The sequence below is a fragment of the Lolium rigidum genome, chromosome 1 (assembly GCF_022539505.1).
Source record: "Lolium rigidum isolate FL_2022 chromosome 1, APGP_CSIRO_Lrig_0.1, whole genome shotgun sequence".
In the NCBI taxonomy this organism is placed as follows: Eukaryota; Viridiplantae; Streptophyta; class Magnoliopsida; order Poales; family Poaceae; genus Lolium; species Lolium rigidum.
Window position 1 is genome coordinate 342,169,183 of NC_061508.1, and position 13,528 is coordinate 342,182,710.

General features: G+C 44.6%; 1 protein-coding gene across 1 annotated transcript; it reads left to right on the forward strand.

Moving 5' to 3' along the window:
- The first annotated feature begins 471 nt into the window (after positions 1-471).
- LOC124664050 (BTB/POZ and MATH domain-containing protein 1-like) lies at positions 472-1,572 on the forward strand. Its single transcript, XM_047201659.1, has one exon. It carries the CDS (start codon positions 472-474, stop codon positions 1,570-1,572), a length of 1,101 nt encoding a protein of 366 aa, XP_047057615.1.
- Positions 1,573-13,528: the final 11,956 nt, after the last annotated feature.

Sequence of the window (13,528 nt, forward strand, 5' to 3'; positions counted from 1 at the left end):
ATTGTTGCAGAGGCTAGATATATCTTCTAAAATTAATATATTCGTTTTATCGAAAAAAAGTAGAGGTGGTTGCCTTGGGGCTTCACCGCGGCGGCTGCTGCGTTTTCACCGTCAGCCGGAGGAGGCTGGGGATTTGGGTGGTGTGCGGGTAGGGCGAATTTTATAATTTACCACACACATTACTTGGAACCTCTATTATTTGCCGCGGATAGGGAGACGGAATGATTTCTGAATTCCTGTAGGGGCTAAAGCGCACAGTGGCCGACCCACAATCATCGGCCATCACGGCAAAAAGATCTCTATATCTGCACATACCAGCCTCGTTAAACAGCCATATATATAACACGTATAGGCCTTGAGCATCCATGCACTCCTGATTTTCCGCACATATAGTTCATCTGCAAGCCGCGGTGGTCTCCTTCATCGACGCGCTACCCCATCATGTGTTCCGGATCAATCGTCTCCGCCAAGATGGCGACCTTCTCCCATGTGTTCCGGATCGAAGGGTACACGCAAGTCAGGAAGATGGTGCCCAATGGGAAGGGGGTGAGATCTAGCACGTTCGCCATCGGCGGCCACGACTGGCGTATCAAGTGCTATCCAAACGGGTCCGCGGGATACGACGGCTACATCTCCCTCTTCCTGGAACATGCCAGCCACGCCAAAACCATCGACGCTATGGTACAGTTCCAGTTGAGTATACTAGACAACACGGGGTCCAGTATGCCGTCGTTCAGTACTGAACCCATTACGGAGCACAGCTTCTCGAGTACCAATCCTCTTAGTCTGGGATGGAGCGACTTCATGAAACACGAGGATCTGGACGAGGAGAGGCACCTCAAGGACGACTGCCTGACCCTTCTGTGCGACACCACCGTCACAAGACTGCACACCGATGCCGACGAGTACATCGAGGTTGCAGCAGCGCTGGAACCTGCGCCCGTGGCCCCGACGTCGTTCGACTTGCCCTTGGACGTGAAGATCAAGGCCGGAGGAGAGACCTTCCACGCGCACCGGTGGGTACTTGAGGCCCGATCACCCGTCTTCAAAAGGGAATTATCGATGGCCACCGGCACCGCAGAGCTCCGCGTCGACGACATGGATGCCGAGATGTTCAGGACCTTGCTCCAGTTTATCTACACTGACTCGCCTCCGCTGCTCGAGGCCGCACCGACTGCCGAGAAGCTGCTCGTCGCGGCGGATCGGTATGGGGTTGAGAAACTGAAACGCATATGCGAGGAGGCGCTGTGCAAGCACATCGACATCAGCTCTTTGGCTGCCACTCTAGAGTTGGCCGAGCGGCACCGTTGCACCGTGTTGACGGCGGCTTGCATGCAGTTCCTCTATAATTCAAGTAATCTGAAAGCATTCGTCGCGGCGGATGGGATCAATCAGCTAAAGGGACGTTTCCCTCTACTCTGCTTAAGCTCCTGGGAAAAAACTGAAGATCATGGCGCACATGTTTACATTTTGTATAATGCTGCCAAAACACGTGGGAAAACAATGATTGGCTTATGCTTTGTGTGTCGATTTAAATCAATATCATCACACTCTAATCATCAATTTGCATGACCCCTCGAAATAAAATTGTGCATTTTTTTTATGTTTGTATTTTTCGTCTTAGTTGTTCGATCAGGCCCTGTTTTGACAGTTCACTTTCCTCAAAACTAAAGTATTCGATAACCAGAATATTTCAATGCCAGGGCAACAAATACTATAATTACAAAGAAATATAACAACACAAAGCCTAATAGTTCACATTAGAATAGAGCAAACCAAATCATGAGCGGAGTACCAAATGCTTATATACATCCAGCGAAGTAGGAACTATATAGGATTAAAAGCACTTCCTGCTAAGAACCAACCATGACACTATCTGCAGTAGGCCAGCATTACACGCCCTCTCCCTCAGGTCGCTCTCCTGTCGCCCCCTCCAGGCGACGGGGGAGCGAAACCCTAGCCTCCCGCCGCCACCTCCCCACCTCCTCTGCCCGCCCCCTCGTCGCCTCCCGAGGCCGCCGCCGGCTAAGCCGTGCGCCGCCAAGGACGGGGGCGGCGAGGATCTATGCCTCTCGGGCCCCCGCATGGCCGCCTCGGAGGGAAGCCGCCATGCCGGTCCCGGAGGTCGCCGTCGGCCGCGCTGGCTCCGCGCGTGGCCCGCCGCCGCCCTGCTCGCCGCCGTCCCCTCGTCGCGTCTGCGTCGTCCACGCCGTGCCGTCTCTGCACGCCGGCCCTGGCGGCAGGATCCTGGCCGGCTTCGGCCTTCGCTGCTCGGCAGCTCGCCGTCCGGCCACGGCGCGGTCCCTGCAGCTTGGGGTGGCAGCGGTCTCCGCCTGGCACGGCGCTGCCTTGGGCGCCGCCGGCGCTCGCGCGCGCGGCCCTGTTGGGCGAGCTCCTGCGGGCTCAGATGGGCTCCTGCGGGCTCAGATGGGCCCCTGCGGGCCCCGATGGGCGCCTCCCAGCTCCGTTTTTCTGTTTGGCGGACGGCATCAAGGCACCCTGCTCGGCGGGGCACCTCTTCTACCAGGGCCTACGGTGGGCCTGACGACAGATGACAACGTTGACACTCCAGGCGAAAGCCTCGCACCATTGGTGCCGATGTTGGCGGCGCCCTTGGGTACCGTTTTCCCTGATGAGGGCTTCATCGGGGAGCTTGGTCTCCTGTCGTGAGTTCTTGCGTTCTCCGGGTGAAAACCTATGCTCCTTGGAGCGGGCGGTGGCGACACACTATGCCGTTCCCTTCTTGAAGGCGCCGCTTTTGGAGTCCGTAGTCCTCGTGGTGTGGTAGATGGGTGGTAGTTGTGCTTGGTTGCCTTGTCGTCGAGGATGGTGGATGCCGGGGCGGCGGCCCCGGGCGGTTGACGTGCGCCGAGGCGGCGGCCTCGGATGGTCTTGCAGCGATGACTCCATGGGGTGTGGTCATGGTCTTGCAAGGCATGGGTGGCGTGTTCGTGCTGCGTGGGTAGCGAGCTCGTCGGCCCGGCCTACGCGACGGGGTGGTCGGTGTGGCTGGCAAGTCGGGGCGGCGGCCCCGGATCTTTTGGCGCGGCGTTCGTGGTCTGCGGGTGGTCGCCTTGGTAGCTTGGGCTACAGGTCGTCCACGCCGTGCGGCGTTGTGGCTCGCCTTCGAGCAGGGGACGTCGGAGCAGCGGCTCCGGGTTTGGTGGTGTGTGTTTGGTCGTCGGTGGTCTCGTTTCGTGTGGGCGATGAGGCTCCGACTTTTGTGCGGTTTTTTCGGCCGGTTTCCCTCATAAACTCGGCCACTCTGTATGGTTTTTGGGCCCGGTTTCCCTGATTAACTGAGCCAAATCTTCTTCTATTAATATATCGAGCAGCTCACCTGCCGAATTCTCAAAAAACTATCTGCAGTAGTATAACGCAATACTACACGGAAATTCAATTCGGCTCCCGGGTGCATATGCTCCCTCTATCAAAAAGTTATATTTCGAAATGTCGAAAATTTTTGACAAAAAATTCTACATGTACATCTCCACAATATACGTACGTTCGTCAAGTTTCGCGATAAACCAATATGTTTTGTGGTCTGTGTAAAAAAGAGAAAATTTATCTCCTGAAAAGCTTTATTTTCAGCATTGAATTTTTTCTTTTTTACACACGTCACACGACAAGTCGGATTTTTATGAAACAACTTTGTGAGCGTGTAGCACGTGAAGATGTACGCTCGAATTTTTCGTTTCAATTTTTTGAAATTTCAAAATGTATGTAACATGCATTTCAAAATAAAGGGAGCATATGCTCCCATGTGCCAAAACACCATTCCCAATACTACAAACCATGTTTGCTATAGTAGCAATACAATAAGAACCTACCATCCGCTTATATAGCATATTTTTGTCTGTTCTTATCTAGTAGTGCACCACTATAAGGGTACATTTTCCTTAAGTGTGTTTTTGATAATTAATGACAATTCTCTATGGATTAATGTTTTGATTGTGTTTATATGAAGGAATGTTTCATAGGTATTGCTTGTAGTCCATGTGTTGAATTCAAATGTGGATGCCATGAAGATTGATATATTATGAAGGAATGTTTCATAGGTATTGCTTATAGTCCATGTGTTGGATTCAAATGTGGATGCCATGAAGTTTGATCAAGACTAAGAGTGAAGATTTAATTCAAGTTGGTCAACATATGAAGCATAAAGAACGTACCACTTTGGATCATGTGATCTTGTGGTATGGTAAGCCTTGCCAATTATGCTTCATGAGCTGACCCACTGTGCATTTGTTTTGTCTATGTGGGTTAGGTATCTTACCATGGGTTTGCATCAAGAATATCTCATATCGCCCATGTGAGGATGGCATCAAGTATGAATGTCATCTAGGTTGAGAAGGGCAAGTTCAAGATGAGCATATCGAAGATATCATGCTTGAAGTTTGCGGTCTATTTGTTGACAATGAACATGTGAAGATGTGCCTCAATGAATATATCACATCATGGTGTATGGAGTAGCATTTGTGAATCTTCACGAAGCAACAATGATCAAGTGAGGCATTCCGGCTTGAGTGGATCTCTAAGCGTTATCATCAAGATCAAGCGGGATGCGCAAGGCAAATGTATGGTCTTGCTAGATTTTCCTTTTACATATCTAAATGTGATTGTTGGGAGACCGGGTTATAGGATAGATAGACACACTATCAAGAGGGGCTTTCGGTTGGGTAACTTGATCGCATCACCTTATGGAGCTCAATCATTTGCATACTTTGCATCCCTATATTCTTGTTGCTGCTTGGTGTTTCTCTGTGTGAGGTTCTTGAGCTTGTTGTTAGCTTTTCAACAAGCCTAAATTCATCGAAAACGGAATCCATATGCATCTTCCATCGCGTTTTTGAATTTGGACGTCTTTACCGTTTCATGACGTTGAGAGGCTCCCTCTCTAAAATCATATAAAAACTTTTCGTGAGTAGTCTTCATATTTCCATTATCTTTCATATCGCGTTTTTGTTGGGGTTCTATCGTTGTTATATTTTCAAGAAAATTGTTTTCATCTTAATTGGAGTTTGGGAACTACGTGAGAAGAACTTTTAAGTTCTCAGAGAAAATGGTCTTTTGAGAAAAGTCTAGCAACCCAGCATAGAGCCCGGCCTACAGGGTTTTGCTACTGGGTAGCCTAGCATATAGCCCGGTCAACCGGGTGCTGCTACCGGGTAGCCCGGTCCCTAACATGGCCTACCGGGCTCAGCATCGGGTGGCCCGCCCTCTAGCCCGGCCCTGCCGAGCTGGCTATCGGGTTGCACGACTCTTGTTTGGTTGCCACAGGAATTGTAAATGACAGTAGAATTCAATATTGAATTTGTTTGGTTGCCACAGGAATTGTGAATGACAGGTTTCAGCTCGGAATTGTGATTACACATGGCATCATTTTGCTGGATTTCCCAAATGAAATGATGGTCCAATTCTGTGGCAACCAAACAGCCCACCTATGGAATTTTAAAATGAATTCCAGGATTCCAGGCTTAAATGATGGATAACAAATGACCTCTTGGACTAATTATATCCCTTCTTCCTCCTTGAGGAGGTAAGGTCAACCACACTGTTTGCTCTCTCTCTCTCTCTCTCTCTCTCTCTCTCTCTCTCTCTCTCTCTCTCCCCTACTCCATTGTTTAATCTGAAAAGCTTGCTTCCTCTCTATCCCTCCCATGATTATTGCATCTTCTTAAGGGATTTAAAAGATGAGATCTAGATCTACAACCTCCACCAATCTGATGGGATTCGTAGCATAGAAAACAAAAAAATTCCTACTGCAAGAACGAATAACAAGCCAAGATCTAATCTAGTAGATGGTAGCAACGAGGTGAAGATGTGAGACTAACCCTCGAAGATTCCAAAGCCTACGAGATTAGATCTCGTTGTTGATGTAGTCGATCACTTGCCGCTTTCAAAAGCGCGTAGAAGATCTTGACGGTGCCACAATCGGGCAGCACCTCCGCACTCGGTCACACATTCGGTGTTGATGACGACGTCCTTCTCCCCGTTCCAGCGGGCAGCGGATGTAGTAGATCCTCCTCGGAATCCCGCCAGCACGACAGCGTGGTGACGGTGGTGGTGGAGATCTCCGGCAGGGATTCGCCGTAAGCACTGTGGGAGAAATAGGAGGAGGGAGGAGAGGGGAAGCTAGGGTTTGGGCGCAGGGTGGTGCTGCGACTTGGGGAGCTAGGGCTGCGACTTGAGGTGCCCTTGGGGTGACCCTTGGTCCCTTTAAATAGGTGGCCAAGCCCCTTCGGTCGTCCATAAACCTGCCCCCAAGTTTGACTGAGTTCCGACAGGTTTCCGGTTTCGAAAACCTGCTCCTACTCGGACTCTTTTGCCAATTCTGAAATTGCATTAAGGAAAGACTTATTTTCCCTTAAGACAACGTGGTTGCTCCTATTATGGAACCCTCCGGACTTCCTTAGACATCCCGGGTCATCCCGGACACTTCCGGAACCTTCCATAATATTCCGGACTATTCCGGTCCTTCCAAAACCTTCTAGAAGGTTCGGTCAAAACACCCGAATTTTTCCGAAACCCAAAAAAATGACTTCCCATATATGAATCTTATTCTTCGGACCATTCCAAACCTCCTTGTGATGTCTCGGATCCCATTCGAGACTCTGAACAACATTCGAGCTCCATTCCATATTCCATATCTATTTAAAACAACATCAAACCTTAAGTGTGTCACCCTACGGTTCGAGAACTATGCGGACATGATCGAGACTCCTCTCCGATCACACATATTCAACGATGACTTCGTGATCAAAAGAACCATTATCATACGATACCGATTCCCTTTGTCACGCGATACTTTACTTGTCCGAGGTTCGATCATCGGTATCTCCATACCTAGTTCAACCTCGTTACCGACAAGTACTCTTTACTCGTACCGTGGTATGTCATCTCGTGTGACCTAGTCACATGCTTGCAAGCTAATTAGACGACTAATGACCCACAAGTATAGGGGGTGTATCGTAGTACTTTCGATAAATAAGAGTGTCGAACCCAACGAGGAGCAGAAGGTGTTGACAAGTAGTTTCGATGAAGGATTCACTGTAAATGCTCACAGACAAGTTTTCAGGAGGTTTTGATACAGCAGATAAATAAAATACAAGTAAGTAAAATGCGAGAGTAATAATTGCAGCAAGTGGCCCAATCCTTTTTAGCACAAAGGACAAGCCGGTTTATTTACTTATGATGACCAAACGTTCTTGAGGACACACGGGAATTTAGTCTAGTGCTTTCGCTTCATATAGTTGATTAATCTTCATTGTTTTGATAAGTGTTGTGTGGGTGAACCTATGCTAATGCACCGCCCTTCCTAGGACTAATACATACTTGTGATTAAACCCCTTGCAAGCATCCGCAAATACAAGAAAGTAATTAAGATAAATCTAACCACAGACCTTAAACTCGAGATCCTCGCTATCCCTCATGCATCGATATACCAACGGGGGTTCAGGTTGCTATCACTCCGGCAACCCCACAGTTAGCAAACGAATACAAGATGCATTCCCTAGGCCCATAAAGGTGAAGTATCATGTAGTCGACGTTCACATGACACCACTAGAAGAATAACACCGCAACTTAAATATCAAACCATTAAATATTACTCAACATAGTTCACTACTAACATTTAGACTTCACCCATGTCCTCAAGAACTAAACGAACTACTCACAACACATCATATGGAACATGATCAGAGGTGATATGATGATGGATAACAACCTGAACATAAACCTTAATTCAACGGTTTCACTCAATAGCATCAATAACAAGGAGTAATCAACACCGGGAGAGTTTCCCCTATGAAATAATCAAGATTCAACCCTAGATGTTACAGCGGAGACGAGGTGCAGCGGTGGAGATGACGGTGTCGGTGGTGGAGATGATGATGATGATGATCCCAATGAAGTCCAGCTCGATGATGGTGACGATGGCGACGATTTCCCACTCCGGGAGGGAATTTCCCCGGCAGATTTCTGCCTGCCGGAGAGCTCTTTTTTCTCTGGTGTTTTCCGCCCCGAGGAGGCGGCTATGACTATCCTCGATGTTCTGTCGCACCTTAGGGTTTCTGGGAGATGAAGTACGCGAAAGGGCGATGGCTGAGGGGGTCGTGGGCCCCCTCCCCATATGGCGGCGCGCCAGCCCTGGTGGCCGCGCCGGCCTATGGGGAGGGCCCATGGCGGCCCTCCTCGGCCTCCCCTTTTGGCTGGCTCCGTCATCTAGAAAAATAGGAGCTTCGGTATATTTTCCGTCTTTTGTTGATCTTCAGAAATATTGTATCCTGGCGGTGCTTTTTCCAGCAGAATCCTGACTCTGGTGAGTAATTCTCCAATAATCATGAAACATGCAAAATAGGTGAAATAACATAAGTATCATCTCTAAATATGAAATATATCAATAAATAACAGTAAATTATGATATAAAATAGTGATGCAAAATGGACGTATCAACTCCCCCCAAGCTTAGACCTCGCTTGTCCCCAAGAGAAACTGAACTCAGTAAACAAGACCACATGTTTATGGAGTGAAGAGTCAATAAATAAAATACGGACAAGAAGCATCACATTTATTAATTCACACAAGACATTCTAGTAAACAACTTCCTCATATAACTCAACTTGAAACAAGTAAAGGGAAATCACAAGTAAAGGTGCATAGGAAATCATAATTGGTGATTGCAAACTTCGTTCTTGGTCAAAGAACAATTAACAGATTGTACTTATCTTTCGAGCAGAGTCTTTATATTAGAGCTTATATGGCAGATCTTACATGCTCAATGATAACAATCTCCTCATAATCATTGATAACCTTCAAAGTCATATTCATTCAGATAAAATTTGTACTAAACAAGGAAGAATAAAAGACATGATTAAATAGATCACAATATAAATGGTTGGATCACAACAACTCAATTGCTTGCTTGAGATAGAGGGAAATAGGTTTACTGACTCAACATAAAAGTAAAAGATAGGCCCTTCGCAGAGGGAAGCAGGGATTAAATCATGTGCTAGAGCTTTTCAAGTTTTGAAATCATATAGAGAGCATACAAATAAAGTTTTGAGAGGTGTTTGTTGTTGTCAACGAATGGTAGTGGGCACTCTAACCCCCTTGTCAAACAGACTTTCAAAGAGCGGCTCCCATGAAGGACGTTATCTCTACCAACAAGGTAGATCATCCATCTTCTCTTTTGTTTACACATGTACTTTAGTTTTATTTATGGATGACACTCCTCCCAACCTTTTGCTTTCACAGGCCATGGCTAACCGAATCCTCGGGTGCCTTCCAACATTTCACATACCATGGAGGAGTGTCTATTGCAAAATTAAGTTGCTTACTGATGAATTAGGGCAAAACATGTGAAGAGAATTATTAATGAAAGCTAATTAATTGGGGCTAGAACCCCGTTGCTAGCTCTTTTTGCAAAATTATTGGATAAGCGGATGTGCCACTAGTCCATTGGTGAAATTCTGCCCAACAAGATTGAAAGATAAAACACCACATACTTCCTCATGAGCTATTAAACATTGACGCAAATAAGAGATAATAATTTTTGAATTGTTTAAAGGTAGCACATGAAATATTTACTTGGAGTGGCGCAAAATACCACATAATAGGTAGTTATGGTGGACACAAATGGCATGGGTTTGGTTTAAGGTTTTGGATGCACGAGAAGCATTCCCTCTCATTACAGGTCTTTGGCTAGCAAGGTTGGTTAGCAAGCATATGAGTTGAGGGAAACAAACAAATATACATGTGATAGAAACAATCATGCATCTTCCTTGTAAGCACAAACAATTTTAACTTCAGAATACTAAGCTCATTAGCTAACAAGAAAGAAAGATAATGAAATAATATATCTACATGTATTTCCCTCTTTTCTACTTAAGCTTCAAATTATTGTTGTTGTTGACCAATGCTAAGTTTGCCAAAGCCAAATAGTTTACTTGATGCTCCCAAAGTTATACCAATACTAACAACAAGATCAATCATATAACAGAAATTGCAAACTAAAATAAGGTGTGCAAAAACTAAATGATAAAACTTCTCATTAATATTTCATAACGATAACTCACACCAAGGGATACATAGATAACCAACTAAAAGAGAGATACTTCCACACTGCAACCATCTTATATGATAACTTCCCTACTCATGATATGACACTACTTGATAGTAAAAAGGTAAAAGATAGTGATGATGTGATACCGCTGGCACTCCCCCCCCCAAGCTTGGAACAAACCAAGGGGGTGCTAATACCAATGATGAATTACTCCTTCGGTGGTGGTGGTGAATTATTCCCGTCATCAAACTTCCAAGGAAGAGGCTCTCCATCAACAAACGACGTCTTGGTCTCAGGAATCCTGAAACTGGCAGCATAGCTTATGTGTTTAAACTTGTTTTCATACTCACAGTTTTGATTCTGAACATCATAAAGTTGCACTTGGAGTTTGTTGGTAGTGTTGTGAAGCGAGAGGATATCGTCCCACAGCTTTCTAGTCTCCTTCTTGTGTTCATCAATAAGTTCGGACACAATTTTGTGGAAGATGTCCACTTCACGTTCAGCCATCTTCTTGTAGGTGAAGACCTCTTGTTCTAGCTTCTCCATCCTGTCCTCCAAGCTTCCTTCTCCTTTAGGACCTCAGGCATCTTCTATCTGCAACTCTCCATCTACAAGCAGCAATTCCTTGGAATGCATCTTCAGCTCGTTCATATACGGGTTGACGACGTTCTCAAAGAAGCTGTCCTTCGGAGTTCCCGACGAAGACATGGTGGCTCTAGATCTGAAAACAATATCTGGCAGAAAACAGCTCGAAACAAAACACGACGAGAAGACGATATACGGACCTCGGGGGATCCGGGGGATTATATAACAAAAAAATTCACGACAAAAGGAAAGTACCAGAATGAACACGAGTGGGAGAGGGACTCCGAGGAGCCGTCCCCATATGGCGGCGCGGCCAGGGTGGGGCCCGCGCCACCACGTGGGGACGCGCCCTCGTGCGTCTCCTCCGCTCCGGTTCGATCTCGTAATTTTTCATATTTTCTAAAAATAGCAAAAATATTGTTCGGAAAGTTAAACGCGAACTTTTTACTACCAAAATTGTTACCTATTCGAAGTTGAACTCTGCAGAACTATCAATTTGATCTTTGATGAAAGTTTCCGGAGTCACCACTCGAATAACATCAACATCTTCATTATAAGAATCTCCAGAAATATAATGTTTGAGTCTTTGTCCATTCACCACTTGTGTGGCATCACCTTTCATCGAAGCAATTTTTATTGCCCCTGAACGATACACCTCCACAATGACATATGGTCGTTCCCATTTTGAGAGTAATTTCCCTGCAAAAACTCTGAGACGAGACCGGTACAATAGGACTTTATCTCCAACATTAAATTCTCTTTTAATAATTCTTCTATCATGCCATTTCTTAACTTTCTCCTTAAAAAATTTAGCATTTTCATAAGCTTCACTTCTCCACTCATCTAAAGAACTCAATTGTAGCAACCTTTTCTTACCGGCAAGTTTAAAATCTTTATTAAGTTCTCTTACAGCCCAATAAGCTTTGTGCTCTAGCTCTAATGGTAAATGACAAGCTTTTCCATAAACCATTTTATAAGGAGACATACCCATAGGATTTTTATAAGCAGTTCTATAAGCCCACAACGCTTCCTTCAACTTACTAGCCCAATTTTCCTAGATTTATTGACAGTCTTTTGCAAGATAGATTTAATTTCTCTATTTGATAATTCTACTTGCCCACTAGTTTGGGGATGATAAGCTGAAGCAATCCTATGATTAATACCATATTTAGCAAGAGTTTTTCTAAAACCACCATGAATAAAATGAGAACCTCCATCAGTCATAAGATATCTAGGTACTCCAAACCTAGGAAAAATAACATCTAAAAGCATTCTTAAAGAGGTCTCACCATCATCACTTTTTGTGGGTATGGCTTCCACCCATTTAGTAACATAATCAACGAGCAACAAGTATATGAGTGTTACCTTCGAAGAAGGGAAAGGACCCATGAAGTCAAATCCCCAACAATCAAATGGTTCAATAACAAGAGTATAATTCATAGGCATTTCATTGCGTCTAGAGATATTACCAACTCTTTGACATTCATCACAAGATAAAATAAACTTTCTTGCATCTTTAAAGAGAGTTGGCCAATAAAAATCTGACTGTAGAACCTTTTGTGCGGTTCTATCTCCGGCGTGATGTCCTCCATAAACACTACCATGACACTTACTCAATATCTCTTGTTGTTCATATTCGGGGACACATCTTCGCATAACACCATCCACTCCTTCTTTATATAAGTGTGGGTCATCCCAAAAATAATGCCTCAAGTCATAAATGAATTTCCTCCTTTGCTGAGCTGAAAAGGTTGGAGGCAAGTACTTGGAAACAATAAAGTTAGCATAATCAAGCATACCAAGGACTATCTCGCGAGCTCACCTTTATTACAGCCAATTGTTCATTTGGAAAACTATCATTAACAGGAACGAGGATCATAAGCAATATTTTCCAATCTAGACAAATTATCAAGCAACAGGATTATCAAGCACCTTTCCTATCTACAATATGTAAATCAAATTCTTGCAAAAGAAGCACCCATCTAATAAGCCTTGGCTTAGCATCTTTCTTTTCCATAAGGTACCTAATTGCAGCATGATCAGTATGAATTGTGACTTTTGAATCAACAATATAAGGTCTAAACTTGTCACAAGCAAAAAACTACAGCTAATAATTCGTTTTCAGTTGTAGCATAATTTCTTTGAGCAGCATCAAGAGTTTTACTAGCATAATGAATAACATTCAATTTTTTATCTACTCGCTGTCCAAGAACAGCACCTACAGCAAAATCACTAGCATCACACATAATTTCAAAAGGTAAATTCCAATAGGGAGGTTCAACTACAGGAGCAGTTGTTAAGGCTTTCTTTAGAGTTTCAAAAGCTTCCTTATAATCATCATCAAAAACAAAAGGTACATCTTTTTGAAGAAGATTAGTAAGAGGCTTTGAAATTTAGAGAAATCTTTAATAAATCTCCTATAGAAACCAGCATGACCAAGAATACTACGAATACCTTTAACATCCCTAGGATAGGGCATCTTCTCAATTGCTTCAACTTTAGCTCTATCAACTTCAATACCTCTCTCAGAAATTTTATGTCCCAATACAATTCCTTCATTAACCATAAAGTGCATTTCTCCCAATTAAGAATAAGGTTAGTTTCTTCACATCTCTGCATAACTTTATCAAGGATTCGCAAACAATTATCAAAAGCATTCCCGTAGATAGAAAAATCATCCATGAATACATCTACAATCTTTTCACAAAAGCCATGAAAAGAGCAGACATGCATCTTTGAAAAGTAGCAGGAGCATTACATAAACCAAAAGGCATACGCCTATTAGCATAAGTTCCATAGGGACAAGTGAAAGTGGTTTTCTCTTGATCTTTAGCTCTAACAGCAATTTGTGAAAACCCGTAATAACCATCAAGAAAGCAG